We start from the raw sequence: 26,822 nt of genomic DNA on the forward strand, positions 1-26,822 counted from the left end.
GGAGTAGAGGTCCAAAATATGCAGTTGAGTAGCCAAAAACCAGTTTCCCTTTTCCAGTTGAAATAGCACATGTTCATTCTGAATCTTGAATAGAACACTGTCTTCCGAGTGTTAGATTCAGAATTAGATTTAGCCAATCATATTAGGGAATCTGGAGATGATTGGTGATGGGTGGTCTTTTGTTTTGTGGTTTTTTTTCTTGCTTAAACAAGAGAAAAAATGTGTTTAAATAAGATGCTCCCTTTGATCTTGCAAAGTGAGATATACTGGAATTAATGGCAGCCGTGCAACAGGACCTCCCAAGATCACTCAGACTACTACGGCTTTGGTGAAGCTGCACAACATTTTCTATAGGCAACAGTAGGCGAGGCCATCAGAGATGCATACAGGCAAAATTTAAATGATGTAAATAATACAGTTCACATACATCAGATATCAATCTGGTACACGTATCTTAAAACTACTTCACGAGTCACTTAAGGGAAATTTTCTTAACACAGATAAATAATGTCCATTAAAGAGTTTATGCCTTTACTCTATACATCAAAATTCTGTACTTCATTTTGAATTCCAAACTGGAAAAGCCTTGGATAATATCAAAATTGATTGTTGCAGTCCTTAAGACAGTCTACTTGGAATTCTAAGTTTTATGGAAAGGTTACATTCACAAGCTGTGGCTCTTGTTTCACACTCATGCCAAAATAGTTTGTGGTTAATATTAGTATTCATACAGACTACTAAATCTGTTCTTATAGTTTCCATGAAGCTTTACCAACAGCTTTAATCACACCAATTTTGCTTCTTTTGATTTAAAAAGCATATGTAAGAAAAAAGGAAAAAAAAAAAACAACAAAACAACAAGGATTTTCAAATTATAAAAATATAAATTCTCCCAGTTTCTGCTGCATGCTTATGCTACTCCTCCAGAAGACACACTGATACAGCAGTAATATTCCCACAATTAATTACAATTATAATGCACCTTCAACCACAACAGTTCTCTTCATGCTATTCTATCACTTTGGGAATTATTCAGACATTATAGTCCCCTGAGATACAAATGAGCACTACTATAAAGAAATTTAGAAGTTACAGAGAATATTCTGTTCACCTGAACTTGAACATAAACAACACTGATGAAATCTTCACAGTACTTTGCTGCATAGAGCTCAGAACCTGGTAATCAGATCCTGTAAAAATTAATTTCTTAGGTGTATTATGATGGCAAAAATGAAAGGGAAGTTTCCAGTTATATATACATATATATATGTTCCAAATTTCTAAAAATTTGGGTATAGCAACCTTTTCCAAAATCTTTCCAGTGTTTAAGTTGCCAGGAGCTATTCTGAGGACCTTCGTTCACAAAAAAAGCCCAACAACTTATTTTTAGAAAGAGTGAAGTTTCATCCCTGTTTTTCTTTTCATGCTCTTTTTCCTTCTCTGCCTTTCCCTTCTATGCACACTTGCCTCTTCCTTTCCTCTTCCTTTCCTATTCCTTTCCTTTCCTTTCCTTCCTTTCCTTTCCTTTCCTTTCCTTTCCTTTCATACTTACCTTTGCTTTCCTTTCCTTTCCTTTCCCTTTCCTTTCCTTTTCCTTTTCCTTCCCCTTTCCCTTCCCTCCCTTCCCTTCCCTTCCCTTCCCCTTTCCCTTCCCTTCCCTTCCCTTCCCTCCCTTCCCTTCCTTCCTTCCCTTCCCTTCCCTTCCCTTCCTTCCCTTCCCCTTCTTCCTTCCCTTCCCTTCCCTTCCCTTCCCTTCCCGTGCGTGTGTCCCTTCCCTTCCCTTCCCTTCCCTTCCCTTCCCTTCCCTTTCCCTTTTTTTCCTTTCCCCGTCACAGCATTAACAAGAAAGTAACTTGCATGGAGTCAAACATGGCCCCTTCAAATGAAGCAATTACTTCTTGATATGGTGATAGACAATCCTAAACTGCTGATAACAGTCTGGAATATATAATGTACATATACATTATGCATTAAAAATAGATTTTTACAAAAATATTGTAATACAGACACATACTGTACAATTTTCCTGTTTGGCATATCATACTATTTTAATTCACTTACCAGTCAATACTAACAGGAAATCAGCCAGTACTACAAAATGCCAAAGAAACTTCCCTGCTCTATGTTTATGAAGACTTTAATAGCTGATTCATTGATGAGTTCATCCTCTGTGTTTTGAGACACTCAGATAACGATTATTTCTTTCTTCCTATAACATTACACATATGGGTGGTCCTGTTTAAAGCCAGGAGTTGGACTTAATGACCCTTCTGGGTCCCTTACAACTTGGAATATTCTGTGATTCTGTAAAATAATTTATTAATGAATTACAGTAAGTAAAATAGGCTGTTTTCAAAGGTTAGAGCTATAAAAATTATTTAACTCCGAATACAAATATTGTTGTGCTAAATAATTTCCTTTTACAATTACAGGTACCAAAAATACTTTAACTTTGAATATAATATAAATCCACATATTACAGCAATAGAGCTGTATTAATTACAAGAGACTAGCATTTGGCAATACACCTAAATTTGGATCACTTCATTGTTTATCAAGCCAAAGGTGCACTGATGTTAAGGAACTGAGTAGGTTCTGCTTTACAATATACATTGTTATTGTATTACTAAAAACAATTATAATTTCTATTTCTGATGATACAAAATTATTTTTTTCCATGTTAATCCTACTTACAATAAATAGATCAACAAACATACAAATACGAAGCTGAATTGATTCTAAACTGTAGAATGATTTGAAGATCATTACCACAAGAATATATTACACATTAAGGAATACACAAAAAAAGTGTCAATTTTACAAATCAAATCTAGGAACATACACCAGACAAGAGCTACCTTCTTTTTGTTTCTAGCATTCATCAAACTATTATTTATTTCCAAATATAAACTTCAGCTTGTAGCTAAGCTCCTCCAATTAAAAATTGCATGCAAATATATCCACCACTTTTATATTTTTTCAGGGGCTTATTCATACAGGCAATATATTTATTTATTTACTTAGCTATTTACTTAAAGGGAATTTTAAGGAAAAGATCCCTAGCAGGGTTCCTGTTGTAAACTAAATTAAGACTACTTTATCTAACACAAGGTATTAAACAGAATAACAATATGAAACCGCATTTCTAAATCTACCTTCAAAATTAATTTACAAATTAAAACTTAGGTAAAGAAAGATCTGCTGATTATTTTAGCACTTTTCTTGGGCCAACCTATATGAGGCAGCTGCAAACTTACATTTAATAATCATATATTTTCCTTTAAATCAGTTTTCAAATGCATCTCAGAGAATGGGCTATGACAATGGTTTAAAGCTTTATTCCCCTCCACAGTTACAAGTCATCACAATGCTGACTCTAATCAGGTTACTCTGCATCTGTCTGTCACAAATAACCTAGTAACAACTAAATGGATTGCAATAAATCTTTCAATTAGAATTTATAACTTTATTAGCACAATATTTTTGAACTGATTGCATTACTTTGAAGAGCAGCTTTCATTTATTTTGTCATTTGGGGGTCAAATGTGTACAACGGCTGGAAGCTGTATATAAAATAGGAAACCTTACTTCAACTTCTGTGGTCGTCAGAATTTCTCTTCTCAACATACCATAGCCAATTTTTTTTTAAACAATCCTTCTTTTACTGTGTGGACGTTGAATGATGTTATGACACTTGGCTAAATGTCACCAAGTTTCTGACACACAAGGATCATACTGCCACTTTTATGGCTCCGATAAGTCTTCATAAAAGAGTAATTTACCATTGGATAAGCTTTCATATGGTTTTATATCTTTGTTTGTTTGTTTTGCTTCAGAGCTGTTGAAATCCATGCCAAGGATCAAATCTCCAAACAGGGAACAAGTACTATATGATATTAAGTCACGATAACCAATGTGGCTTTATAAATCTGTATCTTATTTCATCAGGTAGTAGAAAATTGCCACAGAATTTTAAAGTTTGTATCATTCATACATAAGTACTGTACATGTTGTTTTCCGAACTCTAACACTTCCAAACTACATACTATATAGTAAACAAAAGATAACCTGAACAGCTAATTTATATGAAGATACTTCAGCATTTTAAATTAAATACAGTGGTATACAAACACATACGTTCTTGTTAACACATATATGTATATACACATACACTTTCAGGATAAACAGCAGCTCAAGCTGCATTCTTGTTTTAAGGGACTAGCTTTATAAATTTTAGAAATATTGGGGAAAAATGTGGAGTTTAAGAAAATAAATAATCTGTAATAGAAACTATTTTAGGGAGACTGGAGCTAAAGCTACTTTCCTACTTGAATGCTGAAATAGATCAGGAATTGGATTAAAATGGAAACCTTCATAAAATAGAGGTTTAGAAACACCCATGAACTACTTTTTTTAGAACCTGCTTATTAAATGGAACTTTCCAAAGTTCTGTAAGACTGATAACACACACCACATTCTCTGGTGTTACTTCTGGATAACTTCTAAGAGTTCACTGGCTCTATGCATATGCAAGCAGAAGTACAAATTACTGATCTCTGTTGTCTGTACTTACAGAGATAGGTTCAAGGTGTGTAATCAGTGGAAGGTGCAGGTACAAAGGGACCACTATCTAACCGATTCTTTCCACTCACTTCCAAAAATTAGAAAAAACAAAACACTTTCTAGCAAGTGAGCTGATTAATATAAGTCATCAGACTAGGATTTGGTTTAAAACTAAATAGTTTTAAACTGAGACAGGGGAGGTTTTGGTTAGATGTTAGGAGGGAGTTTTTCAGTCAGAGGGTAGTGATGCACTGGCACAGGTTGACCAAGGAGCTTGTGGATGACCCATCCCTAGAGGTATTCAAAGCCAGGCTGGATGTGGCTCCAGACAGCCTGGTCTATTGGTTAGCAACCCTTCACATAGGAGGGGGGTTGAATCTGGATGATCATTGTGGTACTTTTCAACCCAGGCCATTCTATATTTTATGATTTTTGATGTGATTTACAAGTACAGAATTTTTTGCACAACATTTTACAATAGAATCTTGATATCACCACTCTCTTTACCTTCTCCTGGACAAGCCAGAAGCCAAACAGGGGTCATGGAAGAACAAAGAAATACTTGCGACTCTGAAAGAATCAAGCTCTCCATCTGCTACAGTTTCTTTGGCTAGTGTCACATAATTCACAATCTAGCCTTATCTATTCTCTGCATCAACAAAATATTTCTAATGCTACATCCCACACTCAAATTAAGAGCTGGAATGGAAACATTAAAATCTGCAAAGAGAGAAAAAAATAAGTGCTATCCACTTAATTTAAGACTTTGGCAGTATGCAGCAACCGATGTATGAGCAAAACATTGAACAAGCGAGGTGTAAAAAATACCCATTTGAGGCACTGATTCAGACTGTGGTCCATCTGAAAATGAAGTAAATGATCACATAATTACACACTACTACAATAAAGCAGAATCATGTTTGACAAGCAAACCTTTATCTACACAAATATATATGTAAATTAAGGTGCACATATAACAGACGCTCACAGTCCACAGACTTAACTGAATATTTCATTTTGCATTATTTGAAACAAGCACATTGCAGGCAAGTGTATCCTTGCTGTATGCAAATTTAAAGGAAAACAAAGCAAAACAAGATCTATACTGTTATGTAACAAAGGAATCTTCCCCGCTTTAGTTTCTGTTAACCTAGATTATCCAAATGGTGACTTGCACACTAAAATTTGAGTCCATCTTATCCACAGGTACACTGAAACACTTCAGCAAACAAAGCAGGACTTGGTATTCCTGTCAACAACCTAAATTTGGAATAGCAGGAGCTGTTTGTGCCTCTCAAACCCATCTGTCAACCAAAAACACTAAGAAGAACAGATCACCCCCTCCTCCCTGCTTTCATGCACTTCCATGCCCCCTTTCACTGAACCTCCATCCAAAAATAAATTTGTTGAGGATTGTCCAATATTCCTAGGCTAGTGTATTGTAAAGATAGTATGCACAGATATGTCAGTTGTTAGAAGTCACACTATATTTGTTTTCAAACACACATGCCCAAAGGAGCCAAAGAAACTGCTCATCTATCTTTACACACCTGCCTCCAATTGAAACAAGATTAGGTTACAGTCCTTAAAAATTATAAGTGGCTCAAAATAAACCAGTAGTATCTGATTCCTTAATAAAGATGTGTAACAGCAAGAGAGTTTACAGAGTTTTATTAAGTTTTCTCTTCCATAATGTTTTACTTTCTACACTATAATCTTACTCAACGTCTAAAGAAATGGGAATAAAAATGAGTAGTCATGCTCTTTCTAAAACCTACAAGTTCTTCCTTTTGAAAGCACATTCTCCGAGACTTATAAGGAAATACAGCACTTAGCTTTCTTCAGAACTAGTCAATTATAACACTAGGACAGATCAGTCAAACTGCTTATTTTTTTTGTCCGGGAGAAAGGGTTTGATGCTTTTTCCTACGCCTCTGCATATTTAATTATAAATAAAATTAAAAATAACCATTATGAGTACAATTTCCTCTGGCTCCTAGCTGGTAACCACCACAAAAATGTCCACGTTTGTCTTTGTTTTCTGGAATGCAGTCAGTGCAGGTTTATACTAACCTAAAGACTAGGAAAGTAGAGAAGAGATTGGATAAAGCAATTAATGCCTATATTAAGCTTCAAATAAATCAGACATGGTTTGTGACATTATTTCACCAGACAATTGTACTGTCAAGATGAACGATCACATGAAAATTATTTAACAACAACAAAAAAAAAAAGACTTTAACACTTGGTATACTTGTAAAATGTAGCGTACTGAACAAAGCCTTTGTGTATTATAAAAAAAATCATCCTGCTCCTCTGCTCTTGACATAAATATAAGAAGGTTATGATTTTGCAACTCTGAATCTAATAATCTAAGTTCTGTATTCAGTTTTAGAAAGCTTTTTTCTTCTTTCTTTCTTTCTTTCTTTCTTTCTTTCTTTCTTTCTTTCTTTCTTTCTTTCTTTTTTTATTTTATTTTATTTTATTTTATTTTATTTTATTTTATTTTATTTTATTTTATTTTCCCCTCATAGTATTTAGGTAGTTAGATATTAAAGCAGTCAGTGCCATCAATCTCTAATTACAGAGGTTTCTTTGTAGTAAGAGGAGTTTTCATTCTTAGGCTCCCTTAAGGCCATCTAAAATTGTGTTCAACATATACTCTACAAATTTAAATATTTAAACATTGCTTCCCAATACAACAATATTTTGTTTCAATCAAAAAAATAAAAAAATAAAATACTCAAACAAAACTGATTTTTCTTTACTTGCTAATTTCCAACCAAATTAATTTCACCTTTTATTTTAAAGTACAAGTTTTTTATCAGTTATTACTACATTTTTTTAAAAAAGCTTATTTTTAACTCAAGACCATGCAGCTGCAAAAGCAAGAAGTACTTGGTGTACCTAAAACCTCATTAGATTGATCTGTATTATATTTAACCACTGAAATGGAAAACTGAGAATATTAATATGGCAGCTTTGACACCGCAACAATTGATGCAAATTCTAGGGTCTAACTTGATAATTCCTGCATGCTTCCCCCAGTGAAAGAGCAGAGCTATTGTCATATTACAAGCATACATGTAGTTCAACTTTACTTCATTTTTGTATCAGGGGATTGTGACAAAGAACTGGAATTCATTTTCTGAAAAAAAAATACAGCTTCTGTGTCAATAAAATGAAACAAGAAAAGTCACAAGAATTAATGAGGTTGATTATAAATCAGAGATCTCAAAAGGATATTGTCAACTGTAAATCAAGTCAAATGTCAACCTTGGGTTAAAAGTCATTTTAAGTACTGTATGTGTTCTTCAGTGCTTTGGGATAATCTCCTCTAGATTAATGCCTCCTCTCCACTTTCCCTTCCCAATATATTCAGGATGTTAAAAAAAAAAAATTAAAAAAATAAAAAAAATTTAAAAAAAAAAAGGAAAAAAAGCCAACAAAGGATGAAGTTGAAAGAAATGTGCCTTTGTGGGTATGCAAGAAAATGTGCAGGCATATGCACACTAAATCTCCCTGGGCTAAAAGAATGACTTTCATTCAAAACTGTGTATGTGGTTAAATACTTATCAAATGGGTGAACAGGGCTCACTCATATCAACTGAAGCAAAACATGTCTCATTTACCAGTGGTTCTTTCATTAGCTTAATATTTCAGATCAATAATATATTCACATCACCTCACAAACTTTTCTAAGATAAAGAAGTAACAAATGATTTTCTAAACAGAGGTGGAAAAATACAGGAGATCTGTAGCAGAAAAAAATAAAACCATAGCACTATCCTAATCAAAAGGTGGATTAACTACTGTCTAAAAGGAGGAAAAAAATGAAATCTATACTGCCAAATATTTTGTTCAGTGGTTATTAATAGTTAAACAGGAAGAAGAAATTTTGTTTCCAGAGAGAAAGAGAGAGAAAGAGAGGGAAGGGAAAGGGAAAGGGAAAGGGAAAGGGAAAGGGAAAGGGAAAGGGAAAGGGAAAGGAAAGGATTGAAAACCATAAGAATTACGGCTCCTTTAATCTTGAATATGACTGAATCCATGACTTAAGTCATTTTTAATACAGTGCCAACACAGAAGCTTTATTAGAATTTCACCAATGAAAATAATTCTTCTCTATAATTCCATGCCCATCATTTCTGATGCTATATCTGAGGCTGCAACAGTAGAATAGCACATTTATTTATATTACATTCCTTTATTTGGCCATTAAATACCTATTCTATCACTGAGCTCCACTTGAGCAGCACTAATGTTAGCCAAAGCTGGTGTCCAGTTCAATTACGGAAGACCTCTGTACGCACAGAACACATTCTCAAAAAAATAAATCTCTTATGTATCATTATGAAGACTAAAAATAAGCCTTCACAAAAAGTAGCTACACATTCCCTATAAAGTGTCATTTAAGCATCATTTAAACATGCAAGACATATACGTTATCTGGGAAAGCTAGTAAACTCCAAACTGTAGGAGAGCAGCATCTTTACTTTAAAAAAAAAAAAAGAAAAAAGAAATCCAACTACATTGACAAGTATCTCCAATGAAATGTGATCCATAATAAACAAGAGCATCGCAGATAAACTCTAGCCGCTGTCTTGCAGTATAGCTCCATATATTACATTATTTCAGTAACAGGGGCTGGTATCTCCCTTTTATCCAGTAATAACCTTATCGAGAGCCTCTAATTTTGTTTTATAACTTGAGTGCTTACAGTAAATAAGGATATGTCACTGTGAGGAAATAACTTTAAGTGGTTTTCTCTCTGAAATGATACATAAGTCATAACACATTCCAATAAAGCCAGAAAATGAAAAATCTCACAACAGGGCCTTAACTGCTGATGAACAAAAATTTTCATTTTTTTCTTAATATATCATCTTCATACTTCTTTTGCACTGCAGTCATTTATCGTTCTTTTTCCTATTATCTTCCTCCTCTCTTATTACTTCCTACATAAAAACTAAAACCACACCTAGGAGAAAAATGAGCTCCCATTCTGAAGTCCATAATGCAAATGGGAAACACAAGAATTATTCAGTAAATTCAAAAGCCATAATGAAGGAATTTGCCTTACTAACCAATTGCATCTTGCACTGATAAAGGAACTCTAGGATATCTAGTTATTGAATACATATGCAAGTGCAAAGTAGCTTAACATTTAACACACTGTGCCCCACACTTGGAAAGCATCATAGAATTATGTTTGGAAGATGCTATGAAGACAGACAATGCTATAGTAAAGTACAGAGAAATGAGAAGCTGAAAAAAATAGCATTATATTCTCTAAAGTTCAAAACAAAGGAGGCATGAAATTAACACTCTCACAAGTAGAATACTGGAAAAGTGAAAATCTCCTTAGTGTAAGTTTAGTGTAATTGCAACAAACACTGAGAAGATAGATAGTTCTCAATTATTACAAGAATTTCTGAAGGATTAACTACTCTGCCATGGTAGCCACTGTTACTGTATAAGGCTTGGAAAGGCTATGAAGTCTAAAACAGCTTCTCCACTCACTTAAGACCTCCCATGAATCTTCCTATTTTGTCATAAATGTCAGCATATGAAGTCTGATTTCTGTAACCCAGAAATGCATCACCTCCAACAGGGTTTATTCACACTAACTTTTAGGACTGGAGACCAGAAAAAAATATATATTAAACTAAGATTTTGTCAGTAATAATAACTAGAATGAAATAAAGATGCCTCTATGGGCTCTGATGAGATGCAACTCAGAGAGCTGAGAGAACCGGCTGATGTAGTCACCAAGCCACTCCTGATGATATTTGAAAAGTTAAGGCAGCTAGGTGAGGTCCCCAATGAGTGGAAAAAAGGCAACATCACACCCATTTTTAAGAAGGGTAGAAAGGATGACCTAAGGAACTACCAACCTGTCAGTCTCATCTCTGTGCCAGGGAAGGCACATGGAAGAGAAAGAGGTGATATGGGATAACCAGTATGGCTTCACCAAGGGCAGGTCCTGCCAGATCAACATTGATGATTTTTACGATGATGTAACTGCATCAGTGGACAAGGGAAGAGACACTGATGTCATCTCCCTGGATTTCAATAAGGACTTTGACATGACTCTCCATAACATCTCTCCCTGCAAACTGGAAAGACATGGATTTGATGGGTGGACTGTTCAATGGATGAGGAACTGGTTGTGAGGCTGAACCCAGGGAGTGGTTATCAATGGCTCAATGACCAGATGAAGATCAGTGGTATAAGTCACAAGTCAGTACTGAGATCAGTGCTCTTTAACACTTTCATCAATGACAGAAACAGTGGGATCGAGTGCACCCTCTGCATGGTTAAGAATGACACCAAGCTGAGTGGTGCGGTTAACATGCCCAAGGGACAGGATGCTACTCGGAGAGACCAAGATAGACTACCCTATTTTTACACTCCAAAAAACATTACTTATTTTCTGCCTCATAAGTGTACAGTTAGTTAACTGTCACAGAAAATGAAAGCTCCTTCAATTTCAAAAAGGACTTTTATTCCTTGAAATGCTATGGGTAAAGACAAATACTGGTGAACTAACTCCTTGTAACTTACTAAGCTTTCTACTGACACTAGTGAATTCTCCAGTAGTACTAATGGGAGTTTTTATCACCACAAAAGATGCCCTTCTAATTTCTATGACACTGGTCCTATCCATCCTAAATGCAATGTACCTAGTACCCATAGCTGTTATCACAAAGGTAGCTGAGCATGTTACTGCTCAGGCAAATATGTTATGAACATGCAAGATGATGAACTATGCTAAGGCCAGAAGTCAGAGGTGATGAAACCAAAAATCCATCTGTAATTTTCTATCCATGCAACAGCTCTGACCCATTGAACTAAATGAATGTATTTAATCCCCAACCAGTCAACTGATGAGGAAGTGTCACAGGATAAATGGAACGCCTTGACAAAGAGAAGACAGACACTACCTGAACCCCTGTCACAACCAGAAAAGTAAAAGTATATTTTATTATCTCATCATCTAAACTGCAGTTATGAATTCAATGTTCAAATCACATTATGGCATTGTCCACCCCACCCCACCCCCTCATAATGCTTAAGACAAAACATAAAACTCCTCTTGTAAGATATTCCTTAAGCATAATTTATACATTACGAATATAAAGGCCATACATCTCAGACTGTTTTTTTCACATTAGGTTAAAAACTAAAAAAACTAAAAAACCAATCCCATCCAATTATTTCTGGTGAATCTAAGCCCACATAGATAGCACATTATACAAGCAAAGGGTGCTTCTTTCTTATGAGGTTTTTCAACATTATTCTGGATAACGTATTCTCTGTCTCTGTTTGATAGCTGCCGGCTTCATGACTAAGAAGAATGGCAGGCCAAACTTGCAGTCTTCACAGAAGTCTTAAACTTTTCCTGGCATGCAAATAACTGATCACCTAGAAAAGTGGTACTTTCCCCAGGTGTTCCTATGGTAAAACAACGTCTCCCCAGCAGCACGTTATTAATGTTTCATTTTCCTGATGTTCTGTGTTGGCAGCCATGACAGAAGGCTTTGAACTTGTTTATTCACACTTGCTTGATCTTGTTTCCACACAGCACATCAAAACCTGTGGAGCTAGGAAGATGGATGAGGAAAACCAGGGCCATGAGAGGGTCAGGGTCATGGTGTCGCTGGATCTCATTAACTGCATCACTCACTGCAGCAGTCACTTCAGAGGTCACCTCAACTGAGGAGTTTGGCATAGGTGGTGGAAGAACAGCAGAAGTATAACACATGTTCCCTGCAGTTGATGTAATATACAGAAAGAAGATCAGGTCCTTACACCATTCCTTGATTTTTTTAGGGTATTTTTTTGCCCTTTTGCTTAAGAAAAAAAAGTGTTTAACAAATATCTGATAAGTATCATAGCAGAAAGCACTAAAAATAAGAAAAATAAATCAATTTAGCATTTTTTTCTGTCACTATTTGTGGATGTACAGATCTGTTGGAAAGGAAGCAAAAAAACAATATCATAGACTGCCTTTGATATACAGTGAGAGTGTACATTAATGTACTTCAGTGATATTTTTTTTAATAGCATGTATATTCATTAAAAATTAAAAGACAAAATATAATGTAACCATATGTTGCACAGGTCATAAACACCATTACCAATATTTCATTACAATTTAAGTGCTCGCATTTCCATAGCTCTAGCAAATAAATAAATATATTATGTTCTGCTTCTTCAACAATTCTGTATGCCACTGCTAGGAATATGATGGCATACAGATATAAAACTTCCTTTATCATATTTGTTAAATTATTTTCTTTAGATCTTCTTTCCTTGTAATGAGCTATTCTGCAAAAGTCAAAATATTTCCAAGAGGGATGAAAAATTAGTATTATTAAGGTAGTTGTAAGCACATCTGCAGCATTAGAAGAAAATGACAGAAACCAAATTCTCATTTGTTCAATATGCAGGTATATTATGACATATAAGCCCAGCCTTGCATGTATGCCCAGTGTATTTATGATTACCAGTCAAAATATTTTGATGAATGGCAAAATTATTAAGTAAATTTAAAGCAGAATAGTCAAAGACAAGCTTTTATTCTAGCAAGTGAAAGCAAGTTCTTAGAATCCAAATAAATTAAAATCCAGTTTAAAAAGGAAACAACAATGACAAAAGAAAACAAATCAAAACAAATACAAGAGGGTTCTCACCCAAACTCCCCACTTCCAATTTCAAAATAAAAGATAAAAGCATCGGCTTCAGTGAAGATATCATTCAGACTAAATGCAGTGGTGGGGAAGAAGTAGCTCTATGATATTTTTCATCAAACTGTAGCTTCTTTCTCCTCTTTGCCCATTTGTTTGATTAAGATGTCAATTTCTTGGAACCAAAGGGAAGTTTTTTGTTTGTGTTTCTGTGTTTCATGGGGGAAGAAGAAATTAAAAAAAAAAGGAAAAAAAAAAAAATCTATGTCTTTCAACAAGATGGACAATCAAAGTTTCCATAATACAAGTAAAATCTCTTAGAAAGTCAAAAGCTTACATTAATACACCCACACTCAGATGCTGCTCAAGTAGTAACACAATCTGAACAAAAGTATGTGAACACATCACCTTTATTTTCCTACAGAGCAGAGGAAGACAAACAAATGATAAATGTCCCTCATATTCTTATGGTATCACACGATCAGTTAAAAGATTTGCCTTCTGACTTTGAACAAATGACTCTGAATCTCAAGGAAAACAATCTATAGAATTGTTACTCACTTTTATGCATGCATTTCCAGAAGTAGAACTTACACATTTGTATCAGGTACTTAAGTTTGTCCCGCAGTGAAAGTCTAGGATTAGAATTGTGTAGCTGCTGCCTTAATGAGTAGGAGCTATAATTTTTTTCTATTGTTAGCATGCAGAGTGTTTCATATCACGCTTCTCAGCAGAGTATCCAGACTAGAGACTATTGACCTCCTCATCTAACAATTCAAAAAGTGAACATTCTCTGATAATCCCAAGAACTAGACTAGTACAGAGAAGACATGATTTCTAGTTACTGATCCTTACCACAAGATGTACAAAAAATATATATCAATGAAACAACAGAGTTGGAAGCAACATTGATTAAATACGAAAGCAAATGCTTTTAAAAAATATTTCAGGGTTGTTTTGTTTTGTTTTTCCACAATTTACTCTTTACTAACCAAGGTGCTTTGCTAGAAAAGAAATTCATCCTGACATACCTTCAAGAAGGTTCCTTCAATTTTCCAGGCTACCTCAGTAACATCTAGTATATACCCCAATTGCTCTCTCTTACTGAATTTCTTACCAAAGACAGCAAATATCCTAGTTACTGTGATGACTCTGTTCCATCCACAACAAACATTTTCAACTACCACAGGTTTTCCATTACCTGTGCCTTTTCCTAACACTAACTGGAAAAAGAGAGAGTGCTAAAACACCTTACAGGCTGTTTTTTTGCATGCACATATTTTCTTCTCCTGAAGAAACCAGCTACATATAGAAATTAAACTTCCAGCTATTCCAACCATTTCCAGATTCAATTTTGTGAAGTGGGAAAGAAAAGACAGACTGAAAACATGTTAAGAGACATTTCTAAAGTACTAGTGGGCTGAGTGGAAAGAGGATAGCATAGATAGTGTTTCCAATTGCGACCTGGACATAAATTTACTGGCCTGTGTCTCTTAACATCTCTAAAGATATTAAACAAGGCTTCTGGTCTGTCCTAGAAGAATCATCACTGTAAATGTATGACGTACATCAAGCATCAGCCTTTTCACTCCACAGTTGTGGACTCAGGAAAGATGTTAGCTTGCTAAAGCTACTAAGAACAGTAAAAGGCTACCAAATGAAATATACTCTTCTTATTTGCAACTGCTTTTCTTCCTGCTGGGAGGCAATATCTAATTTTCTTAATTCAACATTTGTACTTCCCCAGAATCCATGTAGGGAACGAACCACTTAAAGTGTTCAAGCTCATGTGTTCTCTCCAGACAGCGTCATTTACAACTAAGACTGTCCACTGGTATGACCCAGCAGAGCAAATGATGTGCCATTCTCAAAAGCTGTGCATGACCACAGAGAAATCAAAATATCTGGTCATAATGATATCTGATAGTCTGCATATTCCAAAGGCTAAATCCATCCGTAATGAATTTGCAAATATCATGGGAAAACAAACAAACAAACAAACAAAAAACCACAACAATTTTGTCTAACATATTTCTTTTATATAAAATAAAAAATAAGAAATTTCATTTATCTACTTCAACTGTGCTTTTATGAAGAAAACACAGGGATTCAGCATCCAAACCACATCAAAAGTTTAACTTCATATCCATTTCTATCACAATATAAGATTATTGTCCAAGTTGAAGACGAACATGGAAGACATGAGAATAAGAGAATATGCAAGTTCATACGCTCAAGAAATGATGACAGGAAACTATGCTGTAAAGTAGAAGCTCATCTGTTACAAATTATAGAGAAAAATATGCTCCAGATCACCACAGAATAACTAGTGACCTACCAAATGCCTCAAAAAAGTCAAACATGATCACAGGACAGACAGGTAAGGGAACAGTGAAAGTAGTTATTAAATGCTAGTTCATAACTTTTAGCATTCTGGCCTTTAAAAATTATATTCTCTATATCCACCCACATCTCAGAAAATGAATGAAAACTGGAACAGGTGAAGAAAGGACTACTAGGATCAAGCAAATATTTTCCAAAAGGAGACAAGAGCTCTTCTTGTTTAACTTAGCAATAGGACAGATGAGAAGTGATACCACTCTGGTCTATAAACACAAAGAGAAAATAACTGAACTAAGGGAGAATCTTACCACAGAACAAGCAAAAATAAAGAATGTTTATGTTTACATTGGATACTTTAGAACTGTTTCACTTTCATTGGAAGACCTATGTTCCAAGGAAAGCTTCTAACAGAAACAGGGTTTGGTATGAGCTCAGGGGCTGAAGTGAAAAGCAACCAAATTTCTTTTCCAAGAGTAGCTTGAAACAGTACTGAATGGAATTTAAAAATGAAGTTGCATAGAATACAAGTGACTCGGTGATCCAGGGATCCTAATTTTTCATGTCTCTGCAACCCTTTATATGCTGCTAAACATACCTATGAGACAGCAGAAAGTAACCGCGTACCTCCCTCTTCTAACATGATGAGGCAGTTTCCAAAATATCACCATAAGTTCACATCATTGCCACTTGAAAAATTCAAGTAAGGGCAGAATAACAAAAATCTACCACTTTGTTTCCCATATAAGTTCCAAGTAGCATAAACTTATTCAAAGTACAACATCTGTGAAAACATCTGAATTGGAAGTATCACCAAAGCCATGATTATATTTTAGTTCTCCAAGAATGGAAGCAGGGGAAAGATAATAATCTCTGAACAAAGAAAAAAATATGGAAAAAGGCGAAGATTCTGGTTTCCTCAAACAAATACAGTGATTATCAGAATGAAAAGCTATACACATACATGTATGTGTGTATGTGTATAAAATATCCACCAATCTCACCCTAATAATTGATGTTAATTAGCATAGTAATGAACTTCATTTGTATTGAGATCATGCAACATTTGCAAATGAATGATCTGGAGTATTGCTTCAAATGAGTATTTTTTAAAGCCTATTTGACATCAGAGAATAGTACAACATGTCTGAAGCATATGCCAACAATAGCTAATATTTCAATTAATATTCAAACAGTGCTTATAGGCTCCTGCGCACAAGGAACAGAGGTGTAAAAATGCAGTGTTATCTTGTTTTTTTCATTTCTCGGATGAACTAAAAATCAGAGAAATGTCAACTAAAAACTGAGTACGAGATGTGCACACTAACCAAAGATCAGCCAATAGGTGATCTCTTTCAAGGTTTCTTTAAAGTCATCAACCGTTCTTTTGCTTTCAACATTTTATCAGGTAGAACATTCGAAGATATATAAACAGCAGGATTTGATTAAAAAAAAAAAAAAAGAAAAAAAAAAAAGAAAGAAAAGAAAGAAAAAGAAATCAAAGGCAAGGGGAAGGAAGTAAGCCGATAAAAATCAAATGAGGAAATGTGCAAGAAATTATTAGAAGCAGATTCAGATCAAGAGCACTGCAAATAGCTTCTAAAATGTAACGCTGGAAGTTCTATTTTAGGTGGAAAATGAGTAGACTGTGGGCAGAAAAAAAATCAGGGAATAAATCAGAGATGCTACAGAAAGCTTCTTTAACCATTTCTGGATGTGGGAAACTATTTCTACTATGCTAAAGCTAGTGATAATATTGTATGTTGCAATATGAATGTACTTCACTCTTTGGCATTTATTAACCTCTTATTTCAAACAGCAACTGTAAGGATTAAATTGTGCCCTACACAAAAGTGTCATGTTTTGTTACAACTTCTAAAAATAGTATCTGCAATAGTTTCAACCTAATCACAAAAAAACATCTCTTTCATTCAAATTTCAGAAGTATACAGGCGTTAAGTGTTCCACTGATCTTACAGAACTTTCCGCGTCCCCGGTTATCTAACCAGATATAACTTTCTGTATTTTCTTCCACATGGAGGATTTTATTTTCATTACAGGTGCTGGGTTATATTTACTCCTAGAAAAATTAAGAGGAAGAAAAAGCACTATGATTTTCAGTGTCCTACTATGACACATCCCCAGAATTCAGTAAGAATCAATCTCCAGCATTTCAATCTCTAAAACAGTTACTTTTGCCTTAATGAAAGTATAAGATTGTAGATTCCAACAGCAAGCTCTTCACATGCCATTGAAAAGAAGAAGGATGAAAGGGATGTAAGTAAATGAACTTTATGTCATCACACACTAGTGTAACCTTGACCAAAGCAAATCAGACTCAGACATTTGAATTCATAACAATGTGTATATGTACATCATATGTTTAACAGAAACTAGATGAAAAATAATCCATCCACTTCAGAGACACATACATTTTTCTAGGTATTAATGCTATTTTTACAGGTGATCTTTATTCTAAATATGTCAAGTGAAATGATTATCCCCATTTTTATGAGCACATTGTAGCCTTTTGCAGATGTTGCTGCAAATTGTCATTAGCTTCGTGGTGCAGAGATGATTGCATAGCATGCATTTCATATCTTCCAGCCTTTATTCGCTTAGTACTACAACACACTAGTTTTATTTGTAAAATTACTCTCTCCCATGTGTAAGATGTGGCCTACAATTGCTTTGGAGTACACCTGTGACTCCTCACACTAAATTCAGTGTATTACTATAACCTCTCTTGTTAAAGATAAAACATAATTCAGTTTCAAATTTAACATAAACAAGATCATTATGTTTGGAAAGTGTTTCAAAGCCTGCTATTCAAGCAATCTGTGACATATAAATAATGCAAGACCTTTCTCCAAATGACTTCAGTTCAAGCATGGATTCGGAAAGATGGAAACCCAAATTTACACTGCCATCACAAAATTAAATCTATTTCTGGTTCTCCAATTGAATTATGAAGCCAAGTCTTCCACTGTTTTCTATTAGCAGCAACCCACACCCTTCTACCCTTTGCCAACGCATGCAGAAAAGAATCTTATTTGTGAATATTCCCAAGCATTATTCTTATATTAAAATGGATTTTTATATTAAAATGGAAGTAGATCCTAGCTAATCTGAAAAGCCTAGTATTTTCTTTTAAAAGAAAGTAAGGTAGAAAATTGGTCTTTTCTTCCCCTACCTTGACCTTCTGACCTTTGAACCGCAACCTCCTTGCCACTAAAGCGTTCAACACCTCATTTAATCTCTCCTTGCTGCGTTGGCACAGCAGCGAAAAAGGAAAAGAGGAAAAAAAATAATCTGGGGACTTCATCAATTTTTCATGAATTTTCATTTAGGCCGAAGTCCCCTCTTACAGCGGTCGATAGATCAAGCTGCTGTCACATATTTAACACCTGGGGCTACAGCTGCTCTCCCTAGGGGCTGCCGCTGACTCAGGCTGGATCAGAGGCTGGTGACTCAGAGTGAGGACCCCTCATGCTCTTTCTGTTGCTTACATGTGGCGCCCCATTGCTGGGGATTGAAATCCTATCTCTATCTCTTGATAGTCCCACTGGAAAACACCACCGCACTGGTTCAGTCACGTCAATTCATACACTGTAAAAAAAACACGCCTTTATTTTAAAACTGGAAGTTTTCAAGAATGATTTTCAAGAATTAAAGCAATTTCATAAAAATAAGATTAACTTCCTTTTCTAAAACTCCCAAGAAAGTTTTGCTGCTAAGATATTTCTAGTAACTCCATCCTGGTTCAGTTTTGTTTAAAAAAACTGCAACATTTAAATGGGAAAAAAAAAAAAAAAAGTCCTACTATTTTGAATAAGATTCATTTAAATGTTTTAGGACTAGACCATTTATTTGCAATGATTGAATCATAAGACATAAAAACTACATAAGAATTTATCACAGTGAAAAAATGGTTCTGTTGCTAGCATTAGAATTATCTTCTACAGTTTGAGAAACAATAAGAAAAGGGGAAGGGGAAGGGGAAGGGGAAGGGGGGAAGGGGAAGGGGAAGGGGAATGGGGAGGAAGGGAAGGGGAAGTGGGAAGGGGAAGGGGAAGGGGAAGGGGAAGGGGAAGGGGAAGGGGAAGGGGAAGGGGAAGGGGAAGTGACCCTAACAAAACACACCACTGACTGATGAATTTAAGAAGAATGAAACAGAATACATCATGTCTAGCCCAAACTATGCCTTATGATACAAACACCTGTGTCTCCCTCAATATCCTCTGGAATAAACACTCCTTAAAATTACAAACAGTTCTTAAAGCATGTTCTCTATGGTAAGGATGTTCTTTAAGTAGCTGCTCAGATCAAAGTTCCTCACAGATCTTTGAGATATTTTCTGTGAATATTCTACAATTCAATGGGTCTACTTTTCTGATTACGTATCTAAATAGATACAAACATTTCCCTTTAACTGTATGCACGTACTTTCAATAGGCATGGATTTAAAAGCAGATTTAAATCCTTTGGGTGGACTGACATCTAAATTCATCATGCTTGGGAAAGATGTTAACTGCTCCTTCATAAAAAAAGAGCTCAGGCACCTCAGTGACTAGTAAAAATCACTTCAGAACCCAGGGGCAAAGTGATTACATTCAAGATGGGCCACTTTCTGTGCTCTGAAATCACTACATGACTGAACTGAATTTCACTTAAGCTTTTTCTTCTGTCTAATGGGTACATCAGAAGATTTTCAGTTTTGGTGCTTTTGTGCCAGGTGACCATGGAAGGGAAAAAAAAGGAAAGGTAGAAGAATGAATCAAAATTAATGTAATAGCATAAGCATGACCACGGTTAGCAGGTACAGAAAATGCCAAAATATTTCTTCATACCAAATTCTAACGTTCCAAGTGTGCATTAGCGTGAAATGACAATATAATGAGGAAAGTAAAACAATTGCTGATTTTTCCACTAAAATAGCAGATTCAAGCACTTTAGACCTGTAAAAAGCAGAAGTTTTTCTCTAATAGCTCAATTTGAGGCCACCTGCAGCTATCTAGTAATCCAAAACCCTGTTGTCAGCAAAGGACAATCACCTTTTCTCTGGTGATGAAAACAGCTTAGCTCAGTGTGGAAAGAGCAGTTTTCAACACCATTAGAGATAGCAGAAGGAAACTCTGATTGCATGTGGCTGTCTCAGTTCCCTCAGACAGGGCCCTGGCATCCAGGCAACTCACTGCCCTTGGAAGTGTGGAAAACAGGAGAATGAGGACTCACTGCTGACAACAGGCTGTCAGCAACAACTCATTTCCCAAGCGTGCACATGTCCTGTTACAGGCTTGCCCACCTTTTTCAGTCCAGAAATGCTGACATTAGAAATAGCTGTTCTCTAAAAGACACTTTAAAACTTAATTTATAGACAAAAGTCTCAAAATCAAGGAAAATTGAGCAGTTGGGGTATCCACAGGCTTCTTTTGATACTCCTCTAACATTGCCATATGCTTTTGTAACCAGTGAGCATAAAACAAGAGGATCTCTAAAATTTAACAAATGATTACAGCTTGAGGTTTTTTTCTTTGAACATACCTTCCTGTAATCATAATCATGGTATGGCTCAAGGAAAGACAAAGCACTGTTTAATCTAAGTGGAAACAGAATGCCTGCCTTAGACTGCTAAACCGTTTAACTGGAAAATTCAGTCAGTTAAATTTCAAAGCTATGAAAACAATAAAAAAATGTGGTGTCAGGTGCATGTTGCTATTGCAGAAAGTTTAGCTATAGTTTCAGATCTAAAGTTTCATGTTCTATGATCCTCCTGACAATGAAACCTGATATTATTAAGGTTTCATACTGTCTCACATGCAGTTCATGCATGACCTGCCATCAGTTATAGTGGTTAAAGAAATGACGCCAAAGACTGGAGATGTAACAAGAGTCTCACAGCAGCCACTGAATTAGGGATCATTGAAAACAGATAGAACATAGAGCACATCTGAATTCCAAAATAATTACATAAGTTTGATAACTCAAAGCATAACTTTAACAGTGTTCTGAGCATCAACAGGAGATTTCTGAATCTCAAGATGATTATCAAAGATTTCAAAATGTTTATGTCTCTCACACAGGGTTTCTCAATAGATAGCTTTAAAAAAAAACAAAACAAAAACAAAAACCAACATGTATACAAACATAGGAATGATCCAGCTAAATTTTATCTCTATTCATACTCACCCAGCATTCAACTTTTCTTAACTGGTCACCTTCTCAGTTCCTAAATACCTACCTACAATGAGTAATATTATGATGCCTCTATCATCAGATACACATTAGTGGCTCAAACAAACCTGATTTTATTTTTCCTTAAAAGAGTTCTTAACCTAGGTTGTAACAAGGAAAAGGCTGTGAACAGGTCTGTTCTACTTGGTCTATGACGACATTTAATTAATTCAAGAATGTCATTTTCTGCAATTTATGAAAAGACTGAAAACTAAAGATCAAATCACAATAGCTACAAAAGTCCCAAACTGCATCACAAACAAAATTTGCTTTTTTCTACCTCTATTTTTTTAGGCCACCATGTGTTTTTTGTATGTTCTTAAATCCATTCTCTACCAACTAAGTGATGAAAGTTTGTGCTGAAGCCCTAATTCAGTCAAACAAATTTTGCTGAAATTAATCCCAAGTGTAGAACTGTGAGGGGAAAATTAAAGACCAGCAGGAGAACAAAATTTAATTATACTAAATTATAGTAATAAATATATAAGTATATATATAATTATACTAAAACACACAATTATGCAAAGAAATACAGCTATGCTTTGTCGATACTAAATATATATATATATATATATATAAAATAAAAATTTCCAACCCATACAACCAAGAAGCAAAAATTACTAAACAAGCAAAATGTTACATTTTATGTATGGTGAGCCTGGTTGCTCTATGACTGTAATGAATGTGTTTGCTAACTCTACTAGAAGCAGATCATGCATGCTGGGTGGTGTCTGTAAGAAATGTGATGACTTCTCTTTTAAGACAAAGAGAATTGATAAAGAATAAGAGTGCCTTGGAAGACATGAGAAATGGCCAACAATTTCACTTGCCATTCACATAATGAATGAGGCCTATATCAAATTTATGATAGAGGAGCACACATTGAGGTTTCCAGCACTACAGAACATGAGACACCAAGAAGCTGTCTATTCTTGTTGAGGTAACAGATGACTAAATAAAGAGAAACAGACAGTGCACCTTATATTAAATGATAGGTATTTTTCCACATTAGTTTCAGCGTAACCAACTTTAGTCATAATTTAGAAATTACATTATTCTTTAGAGGAAGATTAGCCTTCGTCCATGTTTGTGCCAATCATGATTACACATTGGCTAGAACTGTACTTCTATATAAATCACATTCTGTATGGTCACTGCTACTGAATAAATGCATGTATAAATGCCTTGACTAAGAGATACAGCTAAAGACAAAATGGCATCCTTATCTATGTTTATCTCCCAAACTGCTCAACGTGTGCAAGCACTGGATAGCAATATAAAAGTAACTATGAAGTTTTACACTGTGCTAATCATACAAAGCTTTACTCACATGCCACTTCCAGAGATGCATTGCGACTCACAGCTTCTCCAAGATAGTTCCTTGCTACGCAAACATAACTTCCTTCATCAGGTTTACTCCTGCGTCCATGCACAATACGTAAGAAAAATAAAGATCCACTAGGCAGCAGCATACGGTGGGAGCGAGGATCATCTTTGTCAGTTTCCACTCGCTCTCCATCTTTGTACCATTCAATAGTAGGAGTCGGCCGTCCTTCAGCTTTACAGTTCAGGGTTGTTGGTTCTCCTTTAGAGACTATGACATCTGAAGGATGCTCAACAATCCGTGGTGGAAAGTCCTCCTGGCGAAGACGGGATCCTAGAGACAAAGAAATGGGTGGAGTGAAGGATAATATATTTTCCCCTTTGGCTTCACAAAACCATCTCACAAACTCTTTCAGTGTCACCAACATTTTCAAAGCAATTGCACAGAAAAAGACAATCCATCCACAGATTATATTGTTTCTTTGTTTTTCACCTGGTATCAGAGACTGTACCATATAAACCTTGACACACACGCATGCACACACACAGAGAAGTATTTATTTCCACTGTTCCTATCAAGAAGACATTCAAAACCAATCAGGAGAGTTTGCAGGTAAAAAGTATTTTTAGACTATGACTTCATGCACAACAGTACAGAAATTACAAAGGCTATAAATTTCACAGTACTAAAAGCCAAACACTGAGACACCTATACATATATGTATATTTCTCTACATATCTACCAAATTAATTCCTTATTATGAAGGAAAAAAAGCAACACCAGTTAGTTGTGTGAAGAAAATCCCAACGTTACAAGCAAGAACATCAAGACTAAGTGTTTCTTAATTTTTCTCAGAGAACACTGGAAGATCTGACTATATTATAACAAGCAGATGGTGAAAAGTAATAAAATTTGTAATAAGAAATGAAAGACCTGAAATATGAAGTCATTTTCTTACACTAACATTTAGCAGTAATGTTCAGAAGTTCAAGCACTACATTCTAAAGAGAACCCTTTGAAAATGGCTTTCTCCAACAAATAATTAAAGCCTCCACCTTACAAAGCCCAATTGAAAGCCTCACCTCAGGTCATAAAAGGACTAATTCTTCCTCTTTGGTACTCATGTATATCACAAAACTAACATTTACATCAGACTATCGAGTATCTGTGCTCAAGAGAGGGCTGAAATGCGGGCAGCAAAGACTATGTCCATCAACAAGGAGAGGCTAAGACTATGTTTGGAGGGAGGGATCATATCACACACCCCTCTGATATATGGATTTTTGGGGGGTTGAAACTAGATGATCATTGTGGTCCTTTTCAATCCAGGCCGTTCTATGATTCTATGAAAAAAATAAACACAATTCAACCATGGAGATCAGTAGACTCCTTCCTTCAAATCTGAACTGAGCACCAACAGTTACTCTAAAAGGATATGCTGTTTAAAAGACACAGCCAAAAACCTGACTCCACTGGCTCTTTTTCTGGCAGGTAGTCACTGTCTACATGCCTGAAAATGACTGTTTCAGATGGTGTTTTCCTAGCTAAATTTCTGTTCTTTCACTATGACTCCCCTGCCCCAGATACTGTTACAAATACAACCTTAATTAGAAGAAACAGGAATATCATTAACCCCATGAACTAACAGACCAGAAAGTATTTCTCTTCCCCTTTCTGTAGAGAGAAGGAACCACGATTTATCCAAGATGACAAGTTGATTCAATGAAGCAGGCTGTCTGTGTTGGTATCCTGAACTACCCATGCAGTTTCCTTCTCAATTTTTCCCTCAAGGATTTCCAATACACTTATATCTCATGCATGCATACAGCATGTGAATAACCTCTAAATATAAGAGTCCCTAAGCAGTCATTACCATGATGGACAGTAACGATTTCAAATTAGTTGTTACACGCTGTTGGATGAAAACACACCTTTGGAGAAGTCCTACAGTATCTATGATTGATTCAAAGCTGCTTCTGTAAAAAGGAAAGCATTAGCGCTTCCCTGAATACACACTCAGAGTACTGCAACAATCATTGTATGTTCAAGTTCATATAGTTATTGCAAATGACTGTCTATTACACAACTCCAAAAGAGCAGCTTTGAATATGCTTTATCGATTAATTCAGAGACAAAGTTTTAGGCTTACATTTTTTTGCCTATTATTTCACAGAGTGATAAAAGTCTCTGTTAAGAAAAAGACAGTCATACCAAAAAAAAAAACAATGTGCAAGTCTATTATAGTATCCTGTCTTCAATGTTTCATTGTTCATACTTGAGCAATAAACAAAAAGGGGCAACAAAAAATAAGACATAACACATCTCTGTTCAGCTTGTTTGTTTGTTTGTTTGTTTTCCCTGGGTTATATTTAAACCCTGATCTCATGTTTTATGAAGTTTGCCCAGAATTAAGAAACAAAGTCTTTCAGTGATTCTACTTCAATTCTAGCATCTGCCACAACATCAGATACTCTTGTATTAACTCTAATTCAAAAACAAGGAAAAAAGCATGTGGAATTATAAAAGAATTAGGTGCAACGACTTTCTGGATGCTATCAAGCAAAAAAGCACAGAAAATTAACATATAATCTCAGTCTCCTCTGGAACACTGCTGATCACACACCTTAGCATTGTGTGAGCATGTTTATACCTTTAACACATAATAAAAACAATGCTAAGTCATCTTTATCTAGCACACACAAAACTAACAATAACCTCATGTTTTTTCAATTTCAGCATTAGCTCAACGTGATAGCCTTAAAGGAGTTCCTTGTTGGGATTTCTGATTTTTATTTATTTATTTATTTGCTGAGACCCTGCAGTAGCCAAAACCAAGATACTATATATCACACAATTCCATGTTCTCTCCCTCAAAAAGCTATATATATATATATATATAAAAATATATACATATAATAAATAAATATATATGTGTGTGTGTGTGTATGTGTATATATATATATATATATATATATGTATAAAAGTATTATTTTATTTTCCTTTTAATGGAGATAGATAATGTAAGGAATGAAGCAGCACCTGCAGAGCAGCTTCTGATATCTACTCATTAGAAACCTATTAGTAGAGATATCTAGACTTTCAGAGCATAGGGCCTTGGGACTGATGTGAAATGATGTACACACTGTAGAAGTACAATAAATACTACCACTGCCTTCACTACAGAAAACATGACTAAGGTTCTCATGGAGAATTTCATTAGTAACCAGGGGAACTTGAAATTTGACAGTCCTAAGTGAGCAAATCAGTAAATTTTCAGCAGAAAACTTATAGAGCAATATCAGTGCATTGATTCACATCACACATTTATTTTTCACCTTTACAGATTAAAATATTTTAATCCCCCCCCCCCCCTCCCCAAATAAACAGGAAAGTAAGAGTCTAACGTCAAATGTTTGCTCTTGTTTATCATCAGTTAATTCACCGTTGCTCAACTTTAATCTAGGAACCAGCAAGTTTTGCATCTGTTCACAATATCTGTTAAGAAAAACAGATTTTAAATCTAATTCAGCTAATAATAATAATAATAATAGTATTCAAAGCCATTTACCTCCTAGTAATGTTTATCTCAGTGAAATAATAAAAAGTTTCCAATTACTGCATGGGGAAAAAAAAAAAAATTAAAAAAAATAGCATTTATCTTATTTTACTTT

The 26,822-nt window shown here is 35.2% G+C and overlaps 1 protein-coding gene across 1 annotated transcript in view; it reads right to left on the reverse strand.

Moving 5' to 3' along the window:
* ROBO2 (roundabout guidance receptor 2) overlaps nt 1-26,822 on the reverse strand; it is an 861,802-nt gene that overhangs the window by 368,951 nt on the left and 466,029 nt on the right. The window contains exon 2 of the mRNA XM_032448447.1: nt 23,158-23,484. Coding sequence (XP_032304338.1) covers nt 23,158-23,484 — 327 coding nt within the window. The remainder of the gene's footprint in view (nt 1-23,157; nt 23,485-26,822) is intronic.

Source organism: Coturnix japonica, chromosome 1, assembly GCF_001577835.2.
Source record: "Coturnix japonica isolate 7356 chromosome 1, Coturnix japonica 2.1, whole genome shotgun sequence".
NCBI classification, from domain to species: domain Eukaryota; kingdom Metazoa; phylum Chordata; class Aves; order Galliformes; family Phasianidae; genus Coturnix; species Coturnix japonica.